General features: G+C 54.1%; 1 protein-coding gene across 1 annotated transcript; it reads left to right on the top strand.

Annotated features, from left to right (window-relative positions):
- The first annotated feature begins 31 nt into the window (after positions 1-31).
- On the top strand, positions 32-22,606 carry gpalpp1 (GPALPP motifs containing 1). The gene is made up of 8 exons (XM_078232258.1): positions 32-408; positions 6,410-6,581; positions 9,372-9,479; positions 11,784-11,871; positions 13,259-13,393; positions 14,882-15,046; positions 21,404-21,502; positions 22,190-22,606. Exons 1-8 carry the CDS (start codon positions 288-290, stop codon positions 22,406-22,408), a joined length of 1,107 nt encoding a protein of 368 aa, XP_078088384.1. The 5' UTR covers positions 32-287; the 3' UTR covers positions 22,409-22,606.
- Positions 22,607-25,862: the final 3,256 nt, after the last annotated feature.

The following is a 25,862-nucleotide window of genomic DNA, read 5'->3' as shown; positions in this document are numbered from 1 at the left end:
TCGCCAGCCTCCCGGCAGCAGGGGGCGCAGCGCTGGGAGGACCGGCGGGGGGGGGGGGGTCGAGTCAGGCGCACATCATCTTGGAGCTCGCGAGCGGTCAGTGTTGTGAGTGAAGCAGAAGCCAGGCTGTCAGCGGCTCCCACTCGATGCCGCTTTTAAAACAGAATCCAATAAGTAGTGATTTTATTGTCTGTTAAATTGTAAATGTCGCTGGCGGTTGGTGGCACTTCAGCGGCCGCGGCTCGGAGGGGGAGGGCAGAGGGGAGTGCTGGAAGCTGCAGTGCGCCATGTCGGAGGAGAAGGCGCCGATGATCGGGCCCGCGCTGCCGCCGGGATACCGGAGCGCGCGAGGACACCAGGAGCTCGGGGACAGCGGCCGGCGGCCCGCAGCGGCCCTGGACCACACAGGTGCGCGCGCGCGCATCCCCCCGCCGGGCGCCGCAGAGTTCTGACCACCTCTCCCCCCCCTCCCCGACCCAGCATCCCCCCCCCCCCCGACCCAGCATCCCCCCCCCCCCCCGACCCAGCATCCCCCCCCCCCACAACCACCTCCCCCCCCCCCCGTCCCACAACCACCTCCCCCCCCCCCCCCCCCGTCCCACAACCACCTCCCCCCCCCCCCAACAACCACCTCCCCCCCCCGTCCCACAACCACCTCCCCCCCCGTCCCACAACCACCTCCCCCCCCCCCGTCCCACAACCACCTCCCCCCCCCCCCCGTCCCACAACCACCTCCCCCCCCCCCCCCTCCCCACAACCACCTCCCCCCCCCCCCTCCCACCCCCCCCCCCCCCCCCCGTCCCACAACCACCCTCCCCCCCCCCCCGTCCCACCAACCACCTCCCCCCCCCCCCCCCCGTCCCACAACCACCTCCCCCCCCCCCCCCGTCCCACAACCACCTCCCCCCCCCCCCCCGTCCCCACAACCACCTCCCCCCCCCCCCCGTCCCACAACCACCTCCCCCCCCCCCCCCCCCGTCCCACAACCACCTCCCCCCCCCCCCCGTCCCACAACCACCTCCCCCCCCCCCCCCGTCCCACAACCACCTCCCCCCCCCCCCGTCCCACAACCACCTCCCCCCCCCCCCCGTCCCACAACCACCTCCCCCCCCCCCGTCCCACAACCACCTCCCCCCCCCCCGTCCCACAACCACCTCCCCCCCCCCCGTCCCACAACCACCTCCCCCCCCCCCGTCCCACAACCACCTCCCCCCCCCCGTCCCACAACCACCTCCCCCCCCCCGTCCCACAACCACCTCCCCCCCCCCCGTCCCACAACCACCTCCCCCCCCCCCGTCCCACAACCACCTCCCCCCCCCCGTCCCACAACCACCTCCCCCCCCCCCCGTCCCACAACCACCTCCCCCCCCCCCCCCCGTCCCACAACCACCTCCCCCCCCCCCCCCCCGTCCCACAACCACCTCACCCCCCCCCCCTCCCACACCACCTCCCCCCCCACAACCACCTCCCCCCCCTCCCCACAACCACCTCCCCCCCCCCCACAACCACCTCCCCCCCCCCCCACAACCACCTCCCCCCCCCCCACAACCACCTCCCCCCCCCCCCACAACCACCTCCCCCCCCCCCCCGTCCCACAACCACCTCCCCCCCCCCCCCGTCCCACAACCACCTCCCCCTCCCCCCCCCCCCCGTCCCACAACCACCTCCCCCTCCCCCCCCCCCGTCCCACAACCACCTCCCCCTCCACCCCCCCGTCCCACAACCACCTCCCCCTCCACCCCCCCGTCCCACAACCACCTCCCCCCCACCCCCCCCGTCCCACAACCACCTCCCCCCCCCCCCGTCCCACAACCACCTCCCCCCCCCCCGTCCCACAACCACCTCCCCCCCGTCCCACAACCACCTCCCCCCCCGTCCCACAACCACCTCCCCCCCGTCCCACAACCACCTCCCCCCCCCCCCCCTCCCCCCCCCCCCCGTCCCACAACCACCTCCCCCCCCCCCCCGTCCCCACAACCACCTCCCCCCCCCCCCCCGTCCCACAACCACCTCCCCCCCCCCCGTCCCACAACCACCTCCCCCCCCCCCGTCCCACAACCACCTCCCCCCCCCCGTCCCACAACCACCTCCCCCCCCCGTCCCACAACCACCTCCCCCCCCCCCGTCCCACAACCACCTCCCCCCCCCCCCGTCCCACAACCACCTCCCCCCCCCCCCGTCCCACAACCACCTCCACCCCCGTCCCACAACCACCTCCACCCCCGTCCCACAAACACCTCCCCCCCCCCCCCGTCCCACAAACACCTCCCGTCCCACAAACACCTCCCGTCCCCGTCCCACAACCACCTCCCGTCCCCGTCCCACAACCACCTCCCCCCCCCCCGTCCCACAACCACCTCCCCCCCCCCCCGTCCCACAACCACCTCCCCCCCCCCCCCCCCCCGTCCCACAACCACCTCCCCCCCCCCCCCCCGTCCCACAACCACCTCCCCCCCCCGTCCCACAACCACCTCCCCCCCCCGTCCCACAACCACCTCCCCCCCCCCGTCCCACAACCACCTCCCCCCCCCCCCCCCCCCCGTCCCACAACCACCTCCCCCTCCCCCCCCGTCCCACAACCACCTCCCCCTCCCCCCCCGTCCCACAACCACCTCCCCCTCCCCCCCCGTCCCACAACCACCTCCCCCTCCCCCCCACAACCACCTCCCCCTCCCCCCCCCCCGTCCCACAACCACCTCCCCCCCGTCCCACAACCACCTCCCCCCCCGTCCCACAACCACCTCCCCCCCCCCCCCGTCCCACAACCACCTCCCCCCCGTCCCACAACCACCTCCCCCCCCCGTCCCACAACCACCTCCCCCCCCCGTCCCACAACCACCTCCCCCCCCCGTCCCACAACCACCTCCCCCCCCCGTCCCACAACCACCTCCCCCCGTCCCACAACCACCTCCCCCCCCCGTCCCACAACACCTCCCCCCCCCCGTCCCACAACCACCTCCCCCCCCCCCCGTCCCACAACCACCTCCCCCCCCCGTCCCACAACCACCTCCCCCCCCCCCCGTCCCACAACCACCTCCCCCCCCCCCCCCGTCCCACAACCACCTCCCCCCCCCCCCCCCGTCCCACAACCACCTCCCCCCCCCCCCCCGTCCCACAACCACCTCCCCCCCCCCCCCCCGTCCCACAACCACCTCCCCCCCCCCCCCCCGTCCCACAACCACCTCCCCCCCCCCGTCCCACAACCACCTCCCCCCCCCCCCCCCCGTCCCACAACCACCTCCCCCCCCCCCGGTCCCACAAACACCTCCCCCCCCCCCGTCCCACAAACACCTCCCCCGCCCCCCCCCCCCCGTACCACAAACACCTCCCCCCCCCCCCCCGTACCACAAACACCTCCCCCCCCCCCCCCCCCCCCCGTACCACAAACACCTCCCCCCCCCCCGTCCCACAACCACCTCCCCCCCCCCCCCCCCACAACCACCTCCCCCCCCCCCCCCCCCGTCCCACAACCACCTCCCCCCCCCCCCCCCCGTCCCACAACCACCTCCCCCCCCCCCCGTCCCACAACCACCTCCCCCCCCCCCCCCCCCCCCCGTCCCACAACCACCTCTTCCCCCCCCCCGTCCCACAACCACCTCTTCCCCCCCCCCGTCCCGTCCCACAACCACCTCCCCCCCCCCCCGTCCCACAACCACCTCCCCCCCCCCCCCGTCCCACAACCACCTCCCCCCCCCCCCCGTCCCACAACCACCTCCCCCCCCCCCCCCCGTCCCACAACCACCTCCCCCCCCGTCCCACAACCACCTCCCCCCCCGTCCCACAACCACCTCCCCCCCCGTCCCACAACCACCTCCCCCCCCGTCCCACAACCACCTCCCCCCCCGTCCCACAACCACCTCCCCCCCCGTCCCACAACCACCTCCCCCCCCGTCCCACAACCACCTCCCCCCCCGTCCCACAACCACCTCCCCCCCCGTCCCACAACCACCTCCCCCCCCCGTCCCACAACCACCTCCCCCCCGTCCCACAACCACCTCCCCCCCCGTCCCACAACCACCTCCCCCCCCCCCCGTCCCACAACCACCTCCCCCCCCCCCCGTCCCACAACCACCTCCCCCCCCCCCCGTCCCACAACCACCTCCCCCCCCCCCCCCGTCCCACAACCACCTCCCCCCCCCCCGTCCCACAACCACCTCCCCCCCCCCCGTCCCACAACCACCTCCCCCCCCCCGTCCCACAACCACCTCCCCCCCCCGTCCCACAACCACCTCCCCCCCCCCGTCCCACAACCACCTCTCCCCCCCCCCCCCCGTCCCACAACCACCTCCCCCCCCCCGGCCCACAACCACCTCCCCCCCCCCGTCCCACAACCACCTCCCCCCCCCCCCGTCCCACAACCACCTCCCCCCCCGTCCCACAACCACCTCCCCCCCCGTCCCACAACCACCTCCCCCCCCGTCCCACAACCACCTCCCCCCCCGTCCCACAACCATCTCCCCCCCCCCCCCCGTCCCACAACCATCTCCCCCCCCGTCCCACAACCATCTCCCCCCCCCCGTCCCACAACCATCTCCCCCCCCGTCCCACAACCACCTCTCCCCCCCCCGTCCCACAACCACCTCCCCCCCCCGTCCCACAACCACCTCCCCCCCCCCCCCCACAACCACCTCCCCCCCCCCCCGTCCCACAACCACCTCTCCCCCCCCCCCCCACAACCACCTCCCCCCCCCCCCGTCCCACAACCACCTCCCCCCCCGTCCCACAACCACCTCCCCCCCGTCCCACAACCACCTCCCCCCCCCCGTCCCACAACCACCTCTCCCCCCCGTCCCACAACCACCTCTCCCCCCCCCCCCCCCCGTCCCACAACCACCTCCCCCCCCGTCCCACAACCACCTCCCCCCCCGTCCCACAACCACCTCCCCCCCCCCCCGTCCCACAACCACCTCCCCCCCCCCCCGTCCCACAACCACCTCCCCCCCCGTCCCACAACCATCTCCCCCCCCCGTCCCACAACCATCTCCCCCCCCCCCCGTCCCACAACCACCTCCCCCCCCGTCCCACAACCACCTCCCCCCCCGTCCCACAACCATCTCCCCCCCCCGTCCCAGAACCATCCCCCCCCCCCCCCCCCGTCCCAGAACCATCCCCCCCCCGTCCCAGAACCATCCCCCCCCCCCCCCCCCCCCGTCCCAGAACCATCCCCCCCCCCCCCCCCCCGTCCCAGAACCATCCCCCCCCCCCCCCCCCCGTCCCAGAACCATCCCCCCCCCCCCCGTCCCAGAACCATCCCCCCCCCCCGTCCCAGAACCACCCCCCCCCCCGTCCCAGAACCATCCCCCCCCCCCCCCGTCCCAGAACCATCCCCCCCCCCCCCCGTCCCAGAACCATCCCCCCCCGCAGCCCCGAGGATCCCTCTACTGCCCGATTTACCAATTCCCTTTTGAATGTTATTGTTCAATCCAGCACCTTTTCAGACAGAAGATTGCAGATCACAGCGTTAAAATAAGTGTCCTTGTGTTGTCTCTGGTTCTTTTGGTGTTCTCTGGTTACTGGCCCGCCAGTGAGTGGAAGCGGTTGAGTCATACAGTGCAAAAGCGGCCCTTCAGCCCATCGAGTCTGCACCGACAAAGCTACACTAAATCTACACCAATCCCACTTTCCAGCAGTTGGCCCATAGTCTTGAGTGTTATGACATTTCAAATGTTCACCTCCAGGCAATATCCTGGTGAATCTCCTCTGCATCCTCTCCAGTGCAATCACATTCTTTCCATTGTGAGGCGACCAGAACGGCACACAGTACTCCAGTTGTGGCCTCACCAAAGTTTCTCCCTATCTGTTCAGCCCTTAATGATAAAAATGAGAATTTAATTATTTGGGCCACCCATCCACCAAACCAATTCCGGGGATTTTGTTTCCACTACTCTCTGGGAATCCTTTACAGGTGTTAATCCTGGATGTAACCCTGTATCTCTCCTAACACGTGGGTATTAGGCATTAAGGCAAGGTTGAATGAAGACATCAGTTTTCTTTGCCGAACCAACTTTAAAGATCTCGGTAGATTACAACAACAATCTGACAGCCTTGTGAGTCATTTCTATTTGTACTAACTTTGTATTGCCAGGACCTTAAACTTATATGATCAAATGATATTTGAACATGAGTTCTTTGAATTATTGACATAGTCATTCCACTACCAAACCCTGTTAAGCCCTAGTAAATGGCCTTTGATAAAGAAAATTCGCTCATCCATTTTATCTTTGTCTTCTCGGTCCTTTCTCCTGTTAGGCTGGTGGAAAAGTCAGCTAAGTGCTGGTCACGAGTACGGGTGCGAGGTTTGAACCTCCAACTTTAGGAGCAAGAACACTGGGGTCACTGATGGTTATACTTAATTACAATCTTTTATCCTGGTATATGAGGAATTCTTTGTTTCAACATTATGTAACAGTTGCAGGACCGGCGTTGCCTCCAGGGTTTCAGACAAGCAAGAGCTCAGACGGTTCGGATGATGAGGAAGGCACTATTCACTCCGCTGACGAGAGGCAGCAAAGCTCACCGCTGGAGTTGAGGAAATCTGCTGACTCATCTATTGAGGAGTGTAATGGCAAGTCAGGAGACAGGTAAACATGTGCTGATCGAGCAAGAGATCTGACTATGTTGGTTGCACGTGCTTGTTCATAGCAGACTCCATTGAGTTTGTGGCAGTGGTGCTGTTTCCTATGTTGATTGTATGGTTACGGCCCTGCGCAGTGCCAATGCTGATTGTGTGGTGGGTTTTTTGTTCATTCATGGATTGTGGACTTCTCCAGTAAGGCCATCCCAAATTTCCCTAGAGAAGATGGTGGTGAGCTACCTTCTTTAACCACTCCAGTACAAGTTCCAGGATTTTGACCCAGTGACAGTGAAGGAACAGCAATATCGTTCCATGTCAGGATGGTGTGTGGCTTGGAGGGGAATATGCAAATTGTGGTGTTCCCATCCTGCTGTTCTTGTCTTTCTAAGTGATAAAGGTTGCAGGTTTGGAAGGTGCTGTTGAAGCAGACTTGGTGAGTTACAGCAATGGATGTAATGTAGATGATAAAAACTGCTGCCGCTGTGTGCTGATGGTGGATGGGATGGCCGGTCATGTGGACTGTTTTGTCCTGGATGGTGTTGAGCTTCCTGTGTTGTTGGAGCTGCACTCATACAGGCAAGTGGAGAATATTCCATCGCATTCCTGACTTGTGCCTTGCAGATGGACGCGCTTTGGGGAATCAGGAGCTGATCTGCTCTTTGCAGAATCACCAGCCTCTGACCTGCTCTTGTAGCCACAGTATTTATATGGCTGGTCCTGTTGCTTTCTGGTTAATCCCCCCCCCCCCCCAAAGTTTCATTGTAAGGGGTTTAGCATTCGTAATGCCATTAAATGTCAAGGAGAAACGGTTAGATTCTCCCTTTTCGGAGATGGTAATTGCCTAGCTCTTGTGTGGTGCGAATGTTACCACTTGCTACCTGTCAGCCCAAGCCTGGATTGTCCAGGTCTTGCTGCATATGATACCTGAACAGCTTCATCACCTGGAAAATTGCAAATTGAACTGAACATTGCGCAACCACCATCCCCACCTCTAAGCTTATGATGGAAGGAAGGTCATTGATAAAGCAGCTAAAGATGGTTGGGCTTGGGGCACTTCCCTGAGGAACTCCTGGCATTGAACTGATTGATCTCTAGAAGCCACTACCATTGTCCTTTGTGTTAGTATGACTCATAACAGCGGAGTGTTTTCCCCCTGATTCCCACCGACTCCAGTTTTCTGAGGGCTCCTGAATGCCGCACTTGGTCAAATATTCCCTTTCATGTCAAGGCAGTCATCCTCAACCCATCTTTTTGCGTTCAGATCTTTGGTTCAAACATGAACAAAAGGCTGTAATGAGATTGGGGCCTGGTGGTCTTGGTGGAACCCAATCTGAGCTTCGGTGTTCAGGACCATAGAATCCCTACAGTGCAGAAGACAGCCATTTGGCCCATTGAGGCTGTACCGACAACAATCCCACCCAGGCCCTATCCCCATAACCCCAAGTATTTACCTTGCTCATCCCCCTAACACTAAGGGGCACTTTTTCATGGCCAATCAACCTAACCCGCACATCTTTGGACTGTGAGAGGGAATCAGAGCACCTGGAAGAAACCCATGTAGACATGGGGAGAGGGTGCAAACTCCGCACAGACAATGACCCAAACCGGGAATTGAACCTGGGTCCCTGGCGCTGTGAGACAGCAGTGCTAACCACTGTGCCACCGTGCTGCTCAGTTTGAGGATAACATCAACTCGGGGTCATGAGTTTTTGCCATGGATCTTCAAGTACTGAACAGGCTGAATCTTGACCCACAGATCTTTGGACACATGGAGCAGTATGTCCTCCAAGGTAGTAGGCTCTGGAGTGCAGGAATTGCTGCTTTTTCTTTCCTTCCCTGCTGCTGCTGTGCGCCATTATTTAAGGCACTTGAACTCGAAGAGTGATGCAACTTGATGAACTAGTTGTTGGTAGCACAGTGAATGTCATTTCCATCACTTGCTGATAATCGAGAATAAACAGATGGGAGTTGGATTTGTTCTGCTTTTTGTGTACAGGTAATTTTCCACATTGCTGGGTAGATACCAGTGTTGTAGATGTTGAAACAGCTTGGCTAGGGACTCAGCAAGTTCTGGAGCACGAGTCTTCAGTACTATTCCCTGACTATTGACAGGGCTCATAATCTGTGCAATATCCAGTGCCTTCAGCCGTTTATTGATTTCTGTGGAGTGAATCGAATTGGTTGAAGACTGACCTGTGATGCTGACGACCTCTGGAGGAGGCCAAGCTGGATCATCCGCTTGGTTGCAAAATACCCTTGTCTTTTGTACTGATGTGCTGGGCTCCACTGTCATTGCGGATGGGGATATTTGTGGAGCCTCTTCCTCCAGTGAGTTGTTTAATTTTCCACCACCATTCACAACTAGATGTGGACTATGCAGAGCTTAGATTTGATCCGTGCGTTGTGGGATCGCAGAGTTCTGTCTAAAGCATGTTGTTTCTGCTATTTAACATATAGTCCTGTGTTGTAGGTTCATCAGTTTGGTATCTCCTTTCCAAATAAGTCTGGAGCCATTCTTGGCGATTAGATGTGGAAGGTGGTAATCAGCAGGAGGTTTGCTTGCCAATGTTTGACCAGGTGCCATGGGGTCTGGAGTCAGTTGAGGATTCTCGAACTCCCTCCCACCTGACTGTATATCACTGCGCTGATCATACCGTCTGCAGGGGGACGGGCCGAGTGTGCCGGGCCCGACGGCCCTTTGGGGCCGAGTGTGCCGGGGCCGCGGGTGTGGGCGACGGTTCTGTGTGTGTTGTGTGGCTGATTTCATGGTGATGGTGTCTTTTTTTTTCTTAATCAGCAAGCAACCTGCTGCTCCCCAGGATGAAGAAGATGATGATGGGGACGATGGATTTTTTGGTCCTGCTCTTCCCCCAGGTTTTCCAAAACGAGAGCAATCGCCTGAACGGTAAAAGGGATATCATTAAAGAAGCTGTTATTTTGCTCTTGTTTCTCATATTCAGTTCATTATCTCTCAGACACTGCAATCTTTCTGCCACTAGAGGTCCCCAACACCAACTTTGTTGTATTTCCACCAGCTTCCAGATCCAAATCTGACGTCTGGAAGGTTGAATCTTTTTGGGTCATTTCTGACTCTGGTGCATCAACATCCAGATCACAAAGCATACTATGATTTTAAAAATGGCCTATCCTAACTCAGAATCTGTGTCTCAGATTGAAAGAAAATCAGTCTTTCATTCAAATAACACCTTTCTAAACTTGGGACACCTCAAAGCACTTCATAGTCAATGAATTACTTTTGAAATGTAATCACTATTGTAATGTAGGAAACCCAGCAGCCAATTTGTGTAGAGGAAGCTCCCACAAACAGTAACTTGATAATGGCCAGAGAATGGGTCAGTCTTGGGCTATAGAACATTACAGCGCAGTACAGGCCCTTCGGCCCTCGATGGGTTGGCAGGCTGTGACTCGTGGATACTGCAAGGATCAGTATTTGGGCCCCAGCTGTTCACAATATATATCATTGGTTTGGATATGGGGACCAAATCTAATATTTCCAAGTTTGCTGATGACACAAAGCTAGTTGTTGTGATGATGATGTAAAGCGCCTTCAGGAGGATTTGGACAGACTTTGTAAGTGATTAAGAACATGATAGATGGAATACAATCGGGGGGGTGGGTGGAATGTGAGGCTAACCACTTTGATAGGAGGAACAAGTATGCAGAGTATTTCTTAACTGGTAAAGAATTGGAAAGTTCAAAGGAACCTGGGTCACTGAAGGCTAACCTGCAGGTTCAGTAGACAATTAGGAAGGCTAATAGTATGTCAGTCTTTATCGCAAGAGGGTTTCAGTACAGGAACAACAAATTGAGCTTCAATTATAAACAACCTTGGTTAGACAGCACCTTGTGTACTGTGTGTAGTTTTGGTCCCTTTGCCTTAGAATTGATATTACTGCCATAGAAGGAATGCAACAAGAGTTCATCAGGATGGCAGGATTGTCCTATGAAGAGAGATTAGGCAAACTAGGCCTGTGTTTTCTAGAGTATTGAAGAATTTATATTTAGCGAATGCAAAGTCCCTAAGCCAAACAGTCCCTAAACCGTTTTCTTCTGGTTCTGCTGTGTTGAGTGTGGATAGGCCTCGCCGAGTGTGTGGATTGAACACTCTTCTGTGATGTGGTGCATAGTTTGCTCTCTCCCACAGGCACATCGGTGGCTGTGTACTCTCTCCAATACCTTCACATCCTTCCTCAACAATGGGTTCAGTTCTGGGCCTGGACCCAGTACTCAGAATGAAGCTTAACTAGTGTCTTACACTGGTCCACCATGACCTCACTTTTGGACTCAATGCCCCTATCATGAAAGACTAAGATACTGTATGTTTTATTAACTAGCCTCTCAACATGCCCTGTCACCGTCAATGACTTATATACACAAATACCAACGTCCCTCTGTTCCTGCACCTCCTTTAGAGCTTCCCCCTTTATTTTGTACTCTCTCCATATTCTTCCTGCCAAAACGAAACACCTCACACTTCTTTGCGTTGAACATCATCTGTCACTGACCTGCCCAATCTACCAACATGTCTATGTCCTTTTGAAGTTCAAGACTATTCTCATCACAGTTGACAATGTTTCCAATCTTTGTATCATTCGCAAATTTTAAAATCATGCCCTGCACACCACACTCTAGGTTATGAAGATATATGAGGGAGAGCAAAGAATCATAGAATCATAGAAACCCTACAGTGCAGAAGGAGGCCATTCGGCCCATCGAGTCTGCACCGACCACAATCCCACCAAGGCCCTACCCCCACATATTTTACCCGCTAATCCCACTAACCTACGCATCTCAGGACTCTAAGGGGCAATTTTTAACCTGGCCAATCAACCTAACCCGCACATCTTTGGACTGTGGGAGGAAACCGGAGCACCCGGAGGAAACCCACGCAGACACGAGGAGAATGTGCAAACTCCACACAGACAGTGACCCGAGCCGGGAATCAAACCCGGGACCCTGGAGCTGTGAAGCAGCAGTGCTAACCACTGTGCTACCGTGCCGCCCAAAGGTCCCAACACTGACCCCCTGGGGAATTCCGTTACAAATCTTCCTCCAATCTGAAAAACAACCATTTATCACTGCTCTTTGTTTCCCCTCATTTAGCTAATTTCTTATCTGAGTGTTTATTTCCCTTTTATTCCTTCAGCTAGAATTTTTCTCACTTGCTGCACCTTTTTTTTAACTTTAGACCTTTTATAGGCCCCGCACTACCACCTGGATTCAATCGGTCAGAAAAAGAAAGAGAAGCAGCTATCCCCTCAAATATGAGCACATTGGTAAGTAGGATTTAAGGAACCTGTCCCTCTTGGATATTTATAATGTTGCTGCTGGTTTGATATTACTTGTCACCAACCGAATTACAGGAATCTTCTTTCTATTGCATTTGGTACGTTACTACGCTCTCTGAGCAAATTGTTCTTACTTTTCCTTAAATCTACTTTACTATAACCTAGTTTCTTCCGAAGAAACTTTACAGCAGATTGGTGAAAGTGAGGAGAGAGCGAGGGGCAGTAAGGGGAGTTCATGTTCTCTCTGATTCCCACCCATCCTGCTTTCTGTGGAGTGGAGATTGACCTTGTACGGAGGGAAGAACAGTGTTTGTCTGGAGCTGATCCCATGCTAGCTGTGTAGCAATGTCAGAGACTTAGGATGGAGGCTGAGATGCAGTGGGGATATGAGGCCAAATTGGAGAATATTGTGAAACCTATGAAAGCAGGTGAGAATGTAAATTAAGACTCAATTCCTGTATTCTCTTTCCTATTAAGCCCAACTGGGTATGACTGAGAGAAAACCTTCTAATACTGTGCCAGAAAGACAATTCTGAATGCGTGAATGACAATTGCAGGCTAGCTGTTCAACCACACAGGCCTCACCTCTGTGTTCAATCCCGTGGTCATTGGCTGTCCATGTACATGCTTTTTCCAGTAGGAATCAGTTGACGGTGACCACTATAAAAGGGTCTCATTGTAAGGCCTGGTTGATGCTGAAGTTTGATTGGGACAGCACCCTCCTGATGCATAGCAAGGGGTGTGAGCAAAATGCTAGCTTTGGACTGTTGTGGCACATGTTGGTTAGGAGTTCAGCTGGCACTGTTGCACTTTGTTTTGCTTGGAATTGGGTATTGAAATTTACATAGCATCTTAACATGATACTTGTGGTCCTGCTTTCATCAAAGAAAATCTGCATGTACCTCAGTTCCTGCATTTTAGGAATATTATGAGACACATGCATCTCTGTTGGGTAGATTAGTGAGCACAAGATCACTTTTTTTTCCCCCTTGTAATTTTCTCTCACCATCTGCCACAGGTTCAGATGGCAGTTGTGGCTTTCGGGACTCAGTCAGTAGTGGTGCTGTGGTGCCACTCTTGGTGAGGGGCTTTGAAGTCCCCCATGCAGAGTACAGAGCCCCTGCTATTCTTGTGTCTGCCAAATGATGTTCAATGTGGTAAGAGTACTGATTTATCAGCTGAGGGACCACAAATCAGCAGGAGGTTCCCTTATCCATGAGACACCATGGGATCCAGAATCAAATTGATTCTCCACAGGTCTTCAAAGCAAACCACCCTCACCACCCCTCTCGTCGAAACCCTGTCACTTCTTATCAACAGAAGCATGTATGTAACAACCTAACTTTGTGTCTTCCCACACTTTGGTGTTTTACAGTGCGTAGAAGAGGACAGTGATGAGGAGGCCCTAATCGGTCCGATGCCCTCAACAGGCGCGGTTGAAAACAATGTAGCAGCAGATGTTGAACGCAGAGCGAACAGAATGAAAGAAAAGCTGATCTCTGGTGATTTGGTAAGAGAACAACTGCTTCCCACAGTTACTGCATGGGCCATGGATATTTGTTTCCCATAAATTGTGTCATTCCACGTTGCATGCTGCATAATGAAAAACCGCTTTACTCCTGGCATCCTCCTTGGCTGGAACAGTGGTTAGCACTGTTGCCTCACAGCGCCAGGGACCCGGGTTCGATTCTGGCCTTGGGTGACTGTGTGGAGTTTGCACATTCTCCCTGGATCGAAGAACAATACAGCACAGGAACAGGCCCTTCGGCCCTCCAAGCCTGCACCGCTCATGTGCCAACTAGACCATTCTTTTGTATCCCTCTATTTCCAGTCTGTTCATGTGGCTTTCTAGATAAGTCTTAAACGATCCCAGTGTGTCCGCCTCAATCACCTTGCTTGGCAGTGCATTCCAGGCCCCCACCACCCTCTGTGTAAAATACGTCCCCCTGACATCTGTGTTGAACCTTGCCCCCCTCACCTTGAACCCGTGACCCCTTGTGTTCGTCACCTCCGACCTGGGAAAAAGCTTCCCACTTTTCACCCTATGCCCTTCATAATTTTATAAACCTCTATTAGGTCGCCCCTCATCCTCTGTCTTTCCAGGGAGAACAACCCCAGTTTACCCAATCTCTCCTCATAGCTAAGACCCTCCATACCAGACAACATCCTGGTAAACCTTCTCTGTACTCTCTCCAAAGCCTCCACATCCTTCTGGTAGTGTGGCGACCAGAACTGGACGCAGTATTCCAAATGTGGCCTAACCATCGTTCTATACAGCTGCAACATCATATGCCAACTTTTATATTCTATGCCCCGTCCAATAAAGGCAAGCATGCCATATGCCTTCTTCACCACCCTCTCCACCTGTGCTGCCACCTTTAAGGATCTGTGGACTTGTACACCCAGGTCCCTCTGTGTGTCTATACTCCTGATGGTTCTGCCATTTATTGGTATAGCTCCCCCTTACATTAGATCTACAATGTAGATGCAGCGTGGGTTTCCTCCCACACTTCAAAGATGTGCAGGTTAGGTGGATTGACCATGCTAAATTGTCCCTTAGTGTCCAAAAATGTGTAGGTTCGATGAATTAGTCATGGGAAATGTATAGGGTTACGGGGTTAGGGCGAGGAGAGGGCCTGGGTAAGCTTCTGCGTCAGAGTGTCAGTGCAGACTCAATGGGCTGAATGGCCTCTTCTGCACTGGAGGGATTCTGGGATTCCCTGGGATCAGTGGAATTCTGCTGGTACAGAACCAGACCTGAGAACTCTGTAAAATTGTTTTTAAAAGTAAGATGTGCTTTGATTGGAGAATTCAGCTGTCTAAAACTAACCTTTCAACATTTCGCTAGCATAGAGAAATTTCTTATTTTATTCTGCCCTGTTCTGGTCTCAATGTGTGTTGGACAAGGCTTTGTATTTCTGTCTTCAGGTGGAGATCATTTGCTTCATCCAAGTTCTAAGATTTTCCTCCGTCTTTTCCCACTATCTTTGTCTGTCAGGATGATGCGCAGAAACAGGCCAGAGAATGCTGGATGACTGAGCTTCCACCGGTCTTACAAAACATCGGCTTGGGTGCCAGAACGTTTAAGAGACGTGCAAACGGAGAGTCATCTGACCGCTCCATATGGACAGATACTCCGGCTGACAAGGAGCGGAAAGCTCAGGTAAAGCCACAGTATTTTCAATTGCTGGCTTGCTCCTGCTAGATTTGAATGGCTCTGTCAGTAGCATTGGATTCCTGATTTCACAACAACACCGGTGTTCCCAACAGAATGTTACAAAGAAAGCCTCACAGGAAATAATACTTTGATGCTGAGAGGAAACGAGTGCAATTTTTAAGTATTTTACAGGAACTTGTTTTCAATTTCAGAAAATGGCCAAACCTCAACTCCATTACAAAGACCTTGCTGTTAATTTTGTGTCAGCAAATGTTGCAAAATTGGGTTGAGTAATTGTATGTTGGGAGATAGGAAGTTAGAATTTGGTGCAAAATTGTAAAATACAAGTACATAGAGAACCCAAACTGAAACATTTGTATCGAAAGGCCAAGCAGCAGTTTCTACCAAGACAACAGGCTTTTGAATTTAGCCAATCAATTTGAATCAGGCACTTAGATACCAAAAACCTATTAAATTTAAATCTGATGGTTTTGACAACCTAGGACCAATCCTGTTGTGGGAAATATTGATATGTCATCACGGGTATAAAAGATGGAGGCAGTGGGACAAAGAGAGTCGAGCAACTGCCACCTGCCAGAGCTAATAGCTCACAGCGCTCAGTTTTCATCTCTCTCTCTCTGTCTCCCGAGAGAGAGAATCGCTGGCTCTCATTGCTTCATCTATATCTTAGAGAAAGCACCATCTAGATGGCAAAGGTACCAAAGAAGTTCCAGACAGAAGAATCAACAGGGAAAGCCCAGAATATTCCGCAAGACACAAAACCTAGTTGTAATTTAGAGAGTGACTAAATTCTATTTTTGTTAATGAGTGGGAATTGTATTTATTTGAACGGAATACCATTAGAATCTTGTTTTATTTGGGAATAGTTAATAGAAGAGATTTATTTGGTTTGTTAATAACTTTAGTTAATTTTCTTACTGTTAGTTAGAAAAATAAATTGTTACATGTTGATTTTAGAGAGAGTGTCAGGGATTTATTTTTATTTAACCACTAGGAGTTGCTGAAGAGCAGGTCACACCACTTCTCACATACTTTTTACGGATTATAGAGCAAGGTACTCCTCTTTGGGTGTTTTGATGTTAATTCTCAGAGGGGGGATCAACCTCTGTTTTATAACTTAAGATTCTCCTGGGAGCCATTAGTTATAGCTAACGATGTAAACCAGGATGGCAGCAACTTATTACATTGTAGGATGATGGGATGGCGTTGCAGGTGCTTCAGTCATTGATTCACCTGCCTGTCCTGATTGAAATTAAATTTATTTTCAAAGTAAAATGGAATGCAGCCGAATAGCAAAGTTCAGGAAAACCAGTGTTCAGCAAAGCTGATTCAGTAATGACTTTCAAAAGGGAAGTTTTGGGATGTGCAGGGCAGTAGGATCAATTGGATGGTTCCATGCAAGAGCCCGCAGAGAGTGGCTGAATGGCCGCCTCCTGTGTTGAATCATTCATTGAAGCACATGACAGCAAAAACTTGAAGTTGCTGGAGAATTGAATCCATGTCCACTTCACATATGTAGCGATGGTACTACTTTGACACTACTCCACATTGCAAAAGGGGGGCCTCGGCGACATTGTGCCAAAATTGTATATTGATATTCTCCTGTGCAATCCACAAACATATGTTAATTAAATGCAGTCAGGTTGAATGCGGTTTGCTGTGAGCTGGAGTGAAGTAAGGTATATCTGTGGTACATCTTGTCCCCTGGGAAAGCAAAGTGACAAGCTCATAAGGCAGCCTCTTATTCACTGTGCTAAGAGATCCAGCTATATGAGCCAGGCCGAGCTGCAGACCACAAAAGACATTGCAGCTTCAGATACTGTGCTGAGGTTGTATACAACAAGATCTGATCTCAATATAGAGGGAGGGTGCACATGAAAGACAGAATGAGAGGAGAAGTGCGCAAGGGGGGGTGGGCAAGGACAGCAGTGCGCAAGGGGAGGGGGCCCAAGAACAGCAGTGCGTGAGGGGAGGGGGCCCAAGGACAGCAGTGCACAAGGGGAGGGGGCCCAAGAACAGCAGTGCGTGAGGGGAGGGAGCCCAAGGACAGCAGTGCACAAGGGAAGGGGGCCCAAGAACAGCAGTGCGCAAGGGGAGGGGGCCCAAGAACAGCAGTGAGCAGGGAGAGGGGGCCCAAGAACAGCAGTGCGCAAGGGGAGGGGGCCCAAGAACAGCAGTGCGCAAGGGGAGGGGGCCCAGGAACAGCAGTGCGCAAGGGGAGGGGGTGCAAGAACAGCAGTGCGCAAGGGGAGGGGGCCCAGGAACAGCAGTGCGCAAGGGGAGGGGGTGCAAGAACAGCAGTGCGCAAGGGGAGGGGGCCCAAGAACAGCAGTGTGCAGGGGGAGGGGGTGCAAGAACAGCAGTGCGCAGGGGGAGGGGGTGCAAGAACAGCAGTGCGCAAGGGGAGGGGGCCCAGGAACAGCAGTGCGCAAGGGGAGGGGGCCCAAGAACAGCAGTGTGCAGGGGGAGGGGGCCCAGGAACAGCAGTGCGCAGGGGGAGGGGGTGCAAGAACAGCAGGGGGGAGGGGGTGCAAGAACAGCAGTGTGCAGGGGGAGGGGGTGCAAGAACAGCAGTGCGCAGGGGGAGGGGGTGCAAGAACAGCAGGGGGGAGGGGGTGCAAGAACAGCAGTGTGCAGGGGGAGGGGGTGCAAGAACAGCAGTGTGCAGGGGGAGGGGGTGCAAGAACAGCAGGGGGGAGGGGGTGCAAGAACAGCAGTGCGCAGGGGGAGGGGGTGCAAGAACAGCAGGGGGGAGGGGGTGCAAGAACAGCAGTGTGCAGGGGGAGGGGGTGCAAGAACAGCAGTGTGCAGGGAGAGGGGGTGCAAGAACAGCAGTGCGCAGGGGGAGGGGGTGCAAGAACAGCAGTGCGCAAGGAGAGGGGGCCCAGGAACAGCAGTGTGCAGGGGGAGGGGGCACAAGAACAGCAGGGGGAGGGGGTGCAAGAACAGCAGTGTGCAGGGGGAAGGGGCCCAGGAACAGCAGTGTGCAGGGGGAGGGGGCCCAAGAACAGCAGTGCGCAGGGGGAGGGGGCCCAGGAACAGCAGTGCGCAGGGGGAGGGGGCCCAAGAACAGCAGTGCGCAGGGGGAGGGGGCCCAAGAACAGCAGTGCGCAGGGGGAGGGGGCCCAAGAACAGCAGTGCGCAGGGGGAGGGGGCCCAAGAACAGCAGTGCGCAGGGGGAGGGGGCCCAAGAACAGCAGTGCGCAGGGGGAGGGGGTGCAAGAACAGCAGTGCGCAGGGGGAGGGGGTGCAAGAACAGCAGTGCGCAAGGGGAGGGGGCCCAGGAACAGCAGTGCGCAAGGGGAGGGGGCCCAAGAACAGCAGTGTGCAGGGGGAGGGGGCCCAAGAACAGCAGTGCGCAGGGGGAGGGGGCCCAAGAACAGCAGGGGGAGGGGGCCCAAGAACAGCAGTGCGCAGGGGGAGGGGGCCCAAGAACAGCAGTGCGCAGGGGGAGGGGGCCCAAGAACAGCAGGGGGAGGGGGCCCAAGAACAGCAGTGCGCAGGGGGAGGGGGCCCAAGAACAGCAGTGCGCAGGGGGAGGGGGCCCAAGAACAGCAGTGCGCAGGGGGAGGGGGCCCAAGAACAGCAGTGCGCAGGGGGAGGGGGCCCAAGAACAGCAGTGCGCAAGAGGAGGGGGTGCAAGAACAGCAGTGTGCAGGGGGAAGGGGCCCAGGAACAGCAGGGGGAGGGGGTCAGGAACAGCAGTGCGCAGGGGGAGGGGGCCCAGGAACAGCAGTGCGCAGGGGGAGGGGGCCCAGGAACAGCAGTGCGCAGGGGGAGGGGGCCCAAGAACAGCAGGGGGAGGGGGTGCAAGAACAGCAGTGCGCAGGGGGAGGGGGTGCAAGAACAGCAGTGTGCAGGGGGAAGGGGCCCAGGAACAGCAGGGGGAGGGGGTCAGGAACAGCAGTGCGCAGGGGGAGGGGGCCCAGGAACAGCAGTGCGCAGGGGGAGGGGGCCCAGGAACAGCAGTGCGCAGGGGGAGGGGGCCCAAGAACAGCAGGGGGAGGGGGTGCAAGAACAGCAGTGCGCAGGGGGAGGGGGTGCAAGAACAGCAGTGTGCAGGGGGAGGGGGTGCAGGAACAGCAGTGCGCAGGGGGAGGGGGTGCAGGAACAGCAGTGTGCAGGGGGAGGGGGCCCAAGAACAGCAGTGTGCAGGGGGAGGGGGTGCAAGAACAGCAGTTGCAGGGGGAGGGGGTGCAAGAACAGCAGTGTGCAGGGGGAGGGGGTGCAAGAACAGCAGTGTGCAGGGGGAAGGGGCCCAGTAACAGCAGGGGGAGGGGGCCCAGGAACAGCAGTGCGCAGGGGGAGGGGGCCCAGGAACAGCAGTGCGCAGGGGGAGGGGATGCAAGAACAGCAGTGCGCAGGGGGAGGGGGCCCATGAACAGCAGTGCGCAGGGGGAGGGGGCCCAGGAACAGCAGTGTGCAGGGGGAGGGGGCCCAGGAACAGCAGTGTGCAGGGGGAGGGGGCCCAGGAACAGCAGTGTGCGGGGGGAGGGGGCCCAGGAACAGCAGTGTGCAGGGGGAGGGGGCCCAGGAACAGCAGTGCGCAGGGGGAGGGGGCCCAAGAACAGCAGTGCGCAGGGGGAGGGGGCCCAGGAACAGCAGTGCGCAGGGGGAGGGGGCCCAAGAACAGCAGTGTGCAGGGGGAGGGGGCCCAGGAACAGCAGTGTGCAGGGGGAGGGGGCCCAAGAACAGCAGTGCGCAGGGGGAGGGGATGCAAGAACAGCAGTGCGCAGGGGGAGGGGGCCCAGGAACAGCAGTGTGCAGGGGGAGGGGGTGCAAGAACAGCAGTGCGCAAGGGGAGGGGGCCCAGGAACAGCAGTGTGCAGGGGGAGGGGGCCCAGGAACAGCAGTGTGCAGGGGGAGGGGGCCCAGGAACAGCAGTGTGCAAGGGGAGGGGGCCCAGGAACAGCAGTGTGCAGGGGGAGGGGGCCCAGGAACAGCAGTGTGCAGGGGGAGGGGGCCCAAGAACAGCAGTGCGCAGGGGGAGGGGATGCAAGAACAGCAGTGCGCAGGGGGAGGGGGCCCAGGAACAGCAGTGTGCAGGGGGAGGGGGCCCAGGAACAGCAGTGTGCAGGGGGAGGGGGCCCAGGAACAGCAGTGTGCAGGGGGAGGGGGCCCAAGAACAGCAGTGCGCAGGGGGAGGGGATGCAAGAACAGCAGTGCGCAGGGAGAGGGGGCCCAGGAACAGCAGTGTGCAGGGGGAGGGGGTGCAAGAACAGCAGTGCGCAAGGGGAGGGGGCCCAGGAACAGCAGTGTGCAAGGGGAGGGGGTGCAAGAACTGAACAGCATGAGGGGACAGGATTGTTGACCCTGATCTGGGGTTGGCATTGAGTGTCTGTATGAACTGGGTCAGATTTTCAGGGGAAAGTTGCCTCTGTCAGTGGGTGGAACACAGTGCAAATTTTAGAACTTCCACTGAGTTATACTGTTAGACGAAGCCAGAGCTGACTGTGTCATTGCCATGGAAGATCTTTAACATGCCTGGGCCTGCATTATCAAATGGAGCCACAAGTGCTAGAAAGACACTTGTGTTTGGGGGAGGGGGGGGGGGGAAATGTGGACTCCAGGCAGGTTAGACTGAATACAGCACTATTTCAAGAGTAGGTGGTGCTCAGGAATAATGTCAGTCACTCAGAAAAGAGGGGAAAGAAAAATAAATCAAATCATCCTTGTGATGAAACAAGGAGAGCCCTGGAGAGATGTTGGATTACTTTTCTTTCCCTGTTTTTTTTTTAAAGGCGGCTGGCATTAAATGAGGACTAATTTTAGATTCGGGTCTGTAGTTTTTTGGTGTCAATATTGGAGTAAGACTAATACAAGAGGTTTTTTCAGACTTTGCACTTCATAACTTATTCACTCAGCAGGAGCTTGAGGGCCATCTTAAATTTTATAGCCGCTGGTGCAAGGTAACGTGCTTTGACTGAAGTGAGTATTTGATAACACTTTGTGAGCAATGAGTTAAAGGCAGAGCAGATCATATTGCAAACAGTCTATTTACTCAACAGAGCCTATTTAAATAAAGGTTCTGTAAAGTGCAGCAAACCAAACACATCACCAAAACTGTAGCCAAGTCTCAGATACAAGCAGGATTATTTCTCCAGCAAGATGCAGAGTGAAGGTTAGTTACTTAACACAGATTGGTACTTTCATTAGCAGTCCAGCTGTGATTGAAAAGGGAATCATCCTCCCATCTCCATTCTGGTTGGAAGTTTTGGTGTCCTTATGCAGAGCCACATCTGATTGTTTTCAGCTTTTCATTGTGATCTTTTTTAAACTGTTTCCTCTGAGGAGATTATGCCTGTGTAATTGGTGTCACCTGTATTTGCTTTCCTCTCTCAGGAAACATCGAAAGCCAAAGACTCCCCTTCAAAAGAACCTAGGCGGCCCAATCTCTCCGAAAGAGATAAACGGATGGCCAAAGAGGTGGCATCGTACAATGTAGGCGGTTTGTTTTACATCTAAAAATGCTATATGTGCAAAAATGTTGAAGATTATGTCTTTTTTTAAAACTCTGCCTCCCATTCAAATAATCTGGCCCAAATCAGAACTGCTACTTCTGAGGAAATTCAATTATAAGTTCTATTTTTTAACTTAATTCTGAAGAGGAAAGGTTTGGAGTGAATTATAGTTTCGAGAATGTATAGTTTGGGCACCCATGTCATTGACTTGCATTTTTAACCTTTGAATTACAGGGTCAAAGGAGAGTAGATTGATGGGTGACTGAGGGATATTCTAAGAATCGGTTCATTGGTTGCTATTGATACTCGGTGAATTGGGGAGGGGGGGGTGCACGACAAAATCATTTCTTCAACTTTTAGTCTTTGCTCCAAATCGTTGCACCATTCTTGGTATAGCCTGAGTCCGTGTTCTGGGAGGCTGTTTCCCCCCCCGATTAGTCCTTTCATTTTGAGCAAGGTGTAAACACATTGTAAAGCTACGGCCACCATTGGTATGAATTCCTAGCCTGCGACTGTTGGAGCACCATGATGCTAAAGGGGCTTTGTGTGGTGGGGCACCTTGGTTTCCTTCATCAGCAGTCCCAGTGGCTAGAATGTCCATGGTGAGAAGAAGGACTGGTGCTGGTGTGTCAGAAATGGCAACTAACCTTGTTGTTGTGATCCCAAGGAATCTAGACGATCGGAGTCCCTCCTCGACATGCATAGCAAAACGTTGAAGAGAAAAGCAGAAGCTGAGAAGGACAAACATCAGGAGCGACGGGCATTTGACCGTGAGCAGGATCTGCAGGTTCACCGGTTTGATGAAGCCCAGAAGAAAGCCTTAATCAAGAAGTCTAAGGAGCTGAACACCAGATTTTCACATGGAAAAAGCAACATGTTTCTGTAAAAATAGAAAAAGGATCACTGTCAAATTGCAGATTCAGAGCAAATGCAGTCAGTCTATAGTTTAACTCTGCTGTAATATTTCTGTATTGTAACTACAATAATTCAAACCGATGTGTTGTATGAATAGCAGGTCTCTTGTTATAAAATATTCTTTGTTTAATTTTGATTAATTTGAATAAAGGTGAAACAGTTTTATTTATGTTTTTTAGGAGGTTGTTCTTCACCACTTTGTTTTTGTTCTGTGGTTAAGGCTGGATACAAAGTCAAAAGGTGGAACTTGCAGCAGGGTACTTCCTCAGCCAGCAAGCCCATCCCAATGATGTGCAAACTGAGTGCATGTGCAGTGATACTGTCAGAGGAACAGTAGTAGGCCCCTCAGGCCTGTGCCACTAATCACTTAGATCCTAGCTGATCTGCACCTCAATTCCATTTACCTGACTTGACTCCATATTCCTCCTCAACCTTACCTAATAAATTTCTTCTTTCAATCTTGAAAGCTCCAATAGTCTAGCATCTTCAGCCTTTGGGGAGAATGTCACAATTTTTTCAATGCTAGAATATACCTGCTGGAATTGACATTCAGACCAGTTTGCCAGTCCATTAGTATGGGGCAGAATAACTGCAATGCATGAAACCATGTTAATGATGGCCTGTCCACCTGGGTTTCTTTGATGTCCATGGCTTGAATGAATTTACCCCCTTGTTCTCCCAGTCTTTGGAGGTGCAACAATAGAACTGGTGCTGACGCTGTACCAGAACTTCCCTCCTGGTGAAAAACAGGACTTCCGGAGCTCAGGCTGCTATTCACAGCCACCTTTTGAAGGCAGGTCTGTGAGAAATGCTGCCATGTAGGAGGGAATAGAGTCATAGAGGTTTACAGCATGGAAGCAGGCCCTTTGGCCCAACTTGTCCATGCCGCCCTTTTTTTTTTAAAACCCCTAAGCTATTCCCAATTGCCCGCATTTGGCCCATATCCCTCTATACCCATCGTACCCATGTAACTAAATGCTTTTTAAAAGATAAAATTGTACCCGCCTCTACTACTACCTCAGGCAGCTTGTTCCAGACACTCACCACCCTCTGTGAAAGAATTGTCCCTCTGGACACTTTTGTATCTCTCGCCTTAAACCTATGCCCTCTAATTTAGACTCCCCTACCTTTGGGAAAAGATATTGACTATCTACCTTGTCTATGCCCCTCATTATTTTATAGACCTCGATAAGGTCACCCCTCAGCCTCCTACGCTCCAGAGAAAAAAGTCCCAATCTATTCAGCCTTTCCTTATAACTCAATCCATCAAGTCCCAGTAGCATCCTAGTAAATCTTTTCTGCACTCTTTCTAGTTTAATAATATCCTTCCTATAATAGGGTGACCAGAATTGCACACAGTATTCCAAGTGTGGCCTTACCAATGTCTTGTACAACTTTAACAAGACGTCCCAACTCCTGTATTCAATGTTCTGACCGATGAAACCAAGCATGCCGAATGCCTTCTTCACCATTCTGTCCACCTGTGACTCCACTTTCAAGGAGCTATGAACATGTACCCCTTGATCTCTTTGTTCTGTAACTCTCCCCAACGCCCTACCATTAACTGAGTAAGTCCTGCCCTGGTGCATCACCTCGCATTTGTCTAAATTAAACTCCATCTGCCATTCGTCAGCCCAATGGCCCAATTGATCAAGATCCCGTTGCAATTGGAGATAACTTTCTTCACTGTCCACTATGCCACCAATCTTGGTGTCATCTGCAAACTTACTAACCATGTCCCCTATATTCTCATCCAAATCATTAATATAAATGACAAATAACAGTGGGCCCAGCACTGATCCCTGAGGCACACCACTGGTCACAGGCCTCCAGTTTGAAAAACAACTCTCTACAACCACCCGACAGAAGCCAATTTTGTATCCATTTAGATACCTCACCCTGGATCCCGTGAGATTTAACTTTATGCAACAACCTACTATGCAGTACTTTGTCAAAGGCCTTGCTAAAGTCCATGTAGACAACATCAACTGCACTGCCCTCATCTACCTTCTTGGTTACCCCTTCAAAAAACGCAATTAAATTTGTGAGACATGATTTTCCACTCACAAAGCCCTGCTGACTGGCCCTAATCATTCCTTGCATCTCTTAATGCCTGTAGATCCTGTCTCTCAAAATACCTTCCAACAATTTACCCACCACAGATGTGAGGCTAACTGGCCTGTAGTTCCCAGGCTTTTCCTTGCAGCCCTTTTTAAACAAAGGCACAACATTTGCCACTCTCCAATCTTCAGGCACCTCACCCGTGACTATCGATGATTCAAATTTCTCGGCTAGGGGACCCACAATTTCCTCCCTAGCCTCCCACAATGTCCTGGGATGTACTTCATCAGGTCCCGCAGATTTATCTACCTTGATGCGCTTTAAGACTTCCAGACAGATACCAAGGCTGCCACTAATGGGAGAACTGAGCAACTAGACTATGTTTTCTGTGTTGTCCCGAATGTTTCTGTGGAGAAACTCCCCCCCAACGCCACATACACACACAAACAGGGTATAGTGAATAAACACACACTGATGTGGAACTAGATCTTCAGTCTGTGCTGAATTAGCTAATGACTACTCTGGCTTGGAGTAGGAAAGGTGCCATCCAATGTTGAATAGCTTTCCAACACTAGGCTCACATACAAGAATGCCACATCAAAAGAGGGCTTCAACTATTATGGCACCAATTGCTTCAGGAGGGAAAATGCTGGAAATACTTAGCAGATTCCAGCAGCATCTGTGGAGAAGGAAACAGTTCGTATTTTAGGTCTGTGAAGCAACTGTGGAAAGGGGTAATGTCGCCGACCTGAAACATTAACTCTGTTTCTCTCCACAGATGGTGCCATAACCAGCTGAGTATTTTCAGCATTTTCTGTTTTTGCTTCAAGAGGGGTTGGACAAGAGAAAAGAAGAAAATAGTATATCCTGGTAGTTATAATATCAGATGAGTGCCCCAGAATTCATGAGTTCTCCAGGGCAATTTGGAATGAGCAACAAATGCTGAGCTTTGACATCTCATGAAAAGAAAAGTAGTTCAAATGCCACCATGGCAAGTTGTTAAAATTGAAATCAAAACTAGTAGGTTGTGAGTTGGCTAGATTCTTCTCAATATCTAACCAGTTCAGTAATGCTGTTTAGAAAAGTGATTCTGCCTCCTCTGTGATTACATGTTGTGATACCAAAACCCCCAAAGCAACGAGGCTATAAACTCTCACAAATGTCACTCTTACTCCACTCCAGATGCAAATAAAAATACAGAAGAGAGCAAATAAATGTTCTAAGGTGCTTAACAAGGAAGAATCAAACAAAATTCTGACACCAGCTAAAAAAGGAGTTAGGACAGATCACAGAAACCCGACAGTGCAGAAGGAGGCCATTCGGCCCATCGAGTCTGCACCAACCACAATCCCACCCCCATATCC

Source organism: Mustelus asterias, chromosome 17 (assembly GCF_964213995.1).
Source record: "Mustelus asterias chromosome 17, sMusAst1.hap1.1, whole genome shotgun sequence".
In the NCBI taxonomy this organism is placed as follows: Eukaryota; Metazoa; Chordata; class Chondrichthyes; order Carcharhiniformes; family Triakidae; genus Mustelus; species Mustelus asterias.
The sequence above is the reverse complement of the archived record's forward strand: the minus strand, read 5'-3'. Positions and strand labels throughout refer to the sequence as shown.

Bases quoted from the DNA above. Each gene is read 5' to 3' on its own strand.
- gpalpp1 (XM_078232258.1), top strand. From the start codon at position 288: ATGTCGGAGGAGAAGGCGCCGATGATCGGGCCCGCGCTGCCGCCGGGA. The intron at 11,872-13,258 runs GTAAGTAGGATT...GGTGTTTTACAG, and splicing joins CCTCAAATATGAGCACATTG to TGCGTAGAAGAGGACAGTGA. The intron at 13,394-14,881 runs GTAAGAGAACAA...TTTGTCTGTCAG, and splicing joins AGCTGATCTCTGGTGATTTG to GATGATGCGCAGAAACAGGC.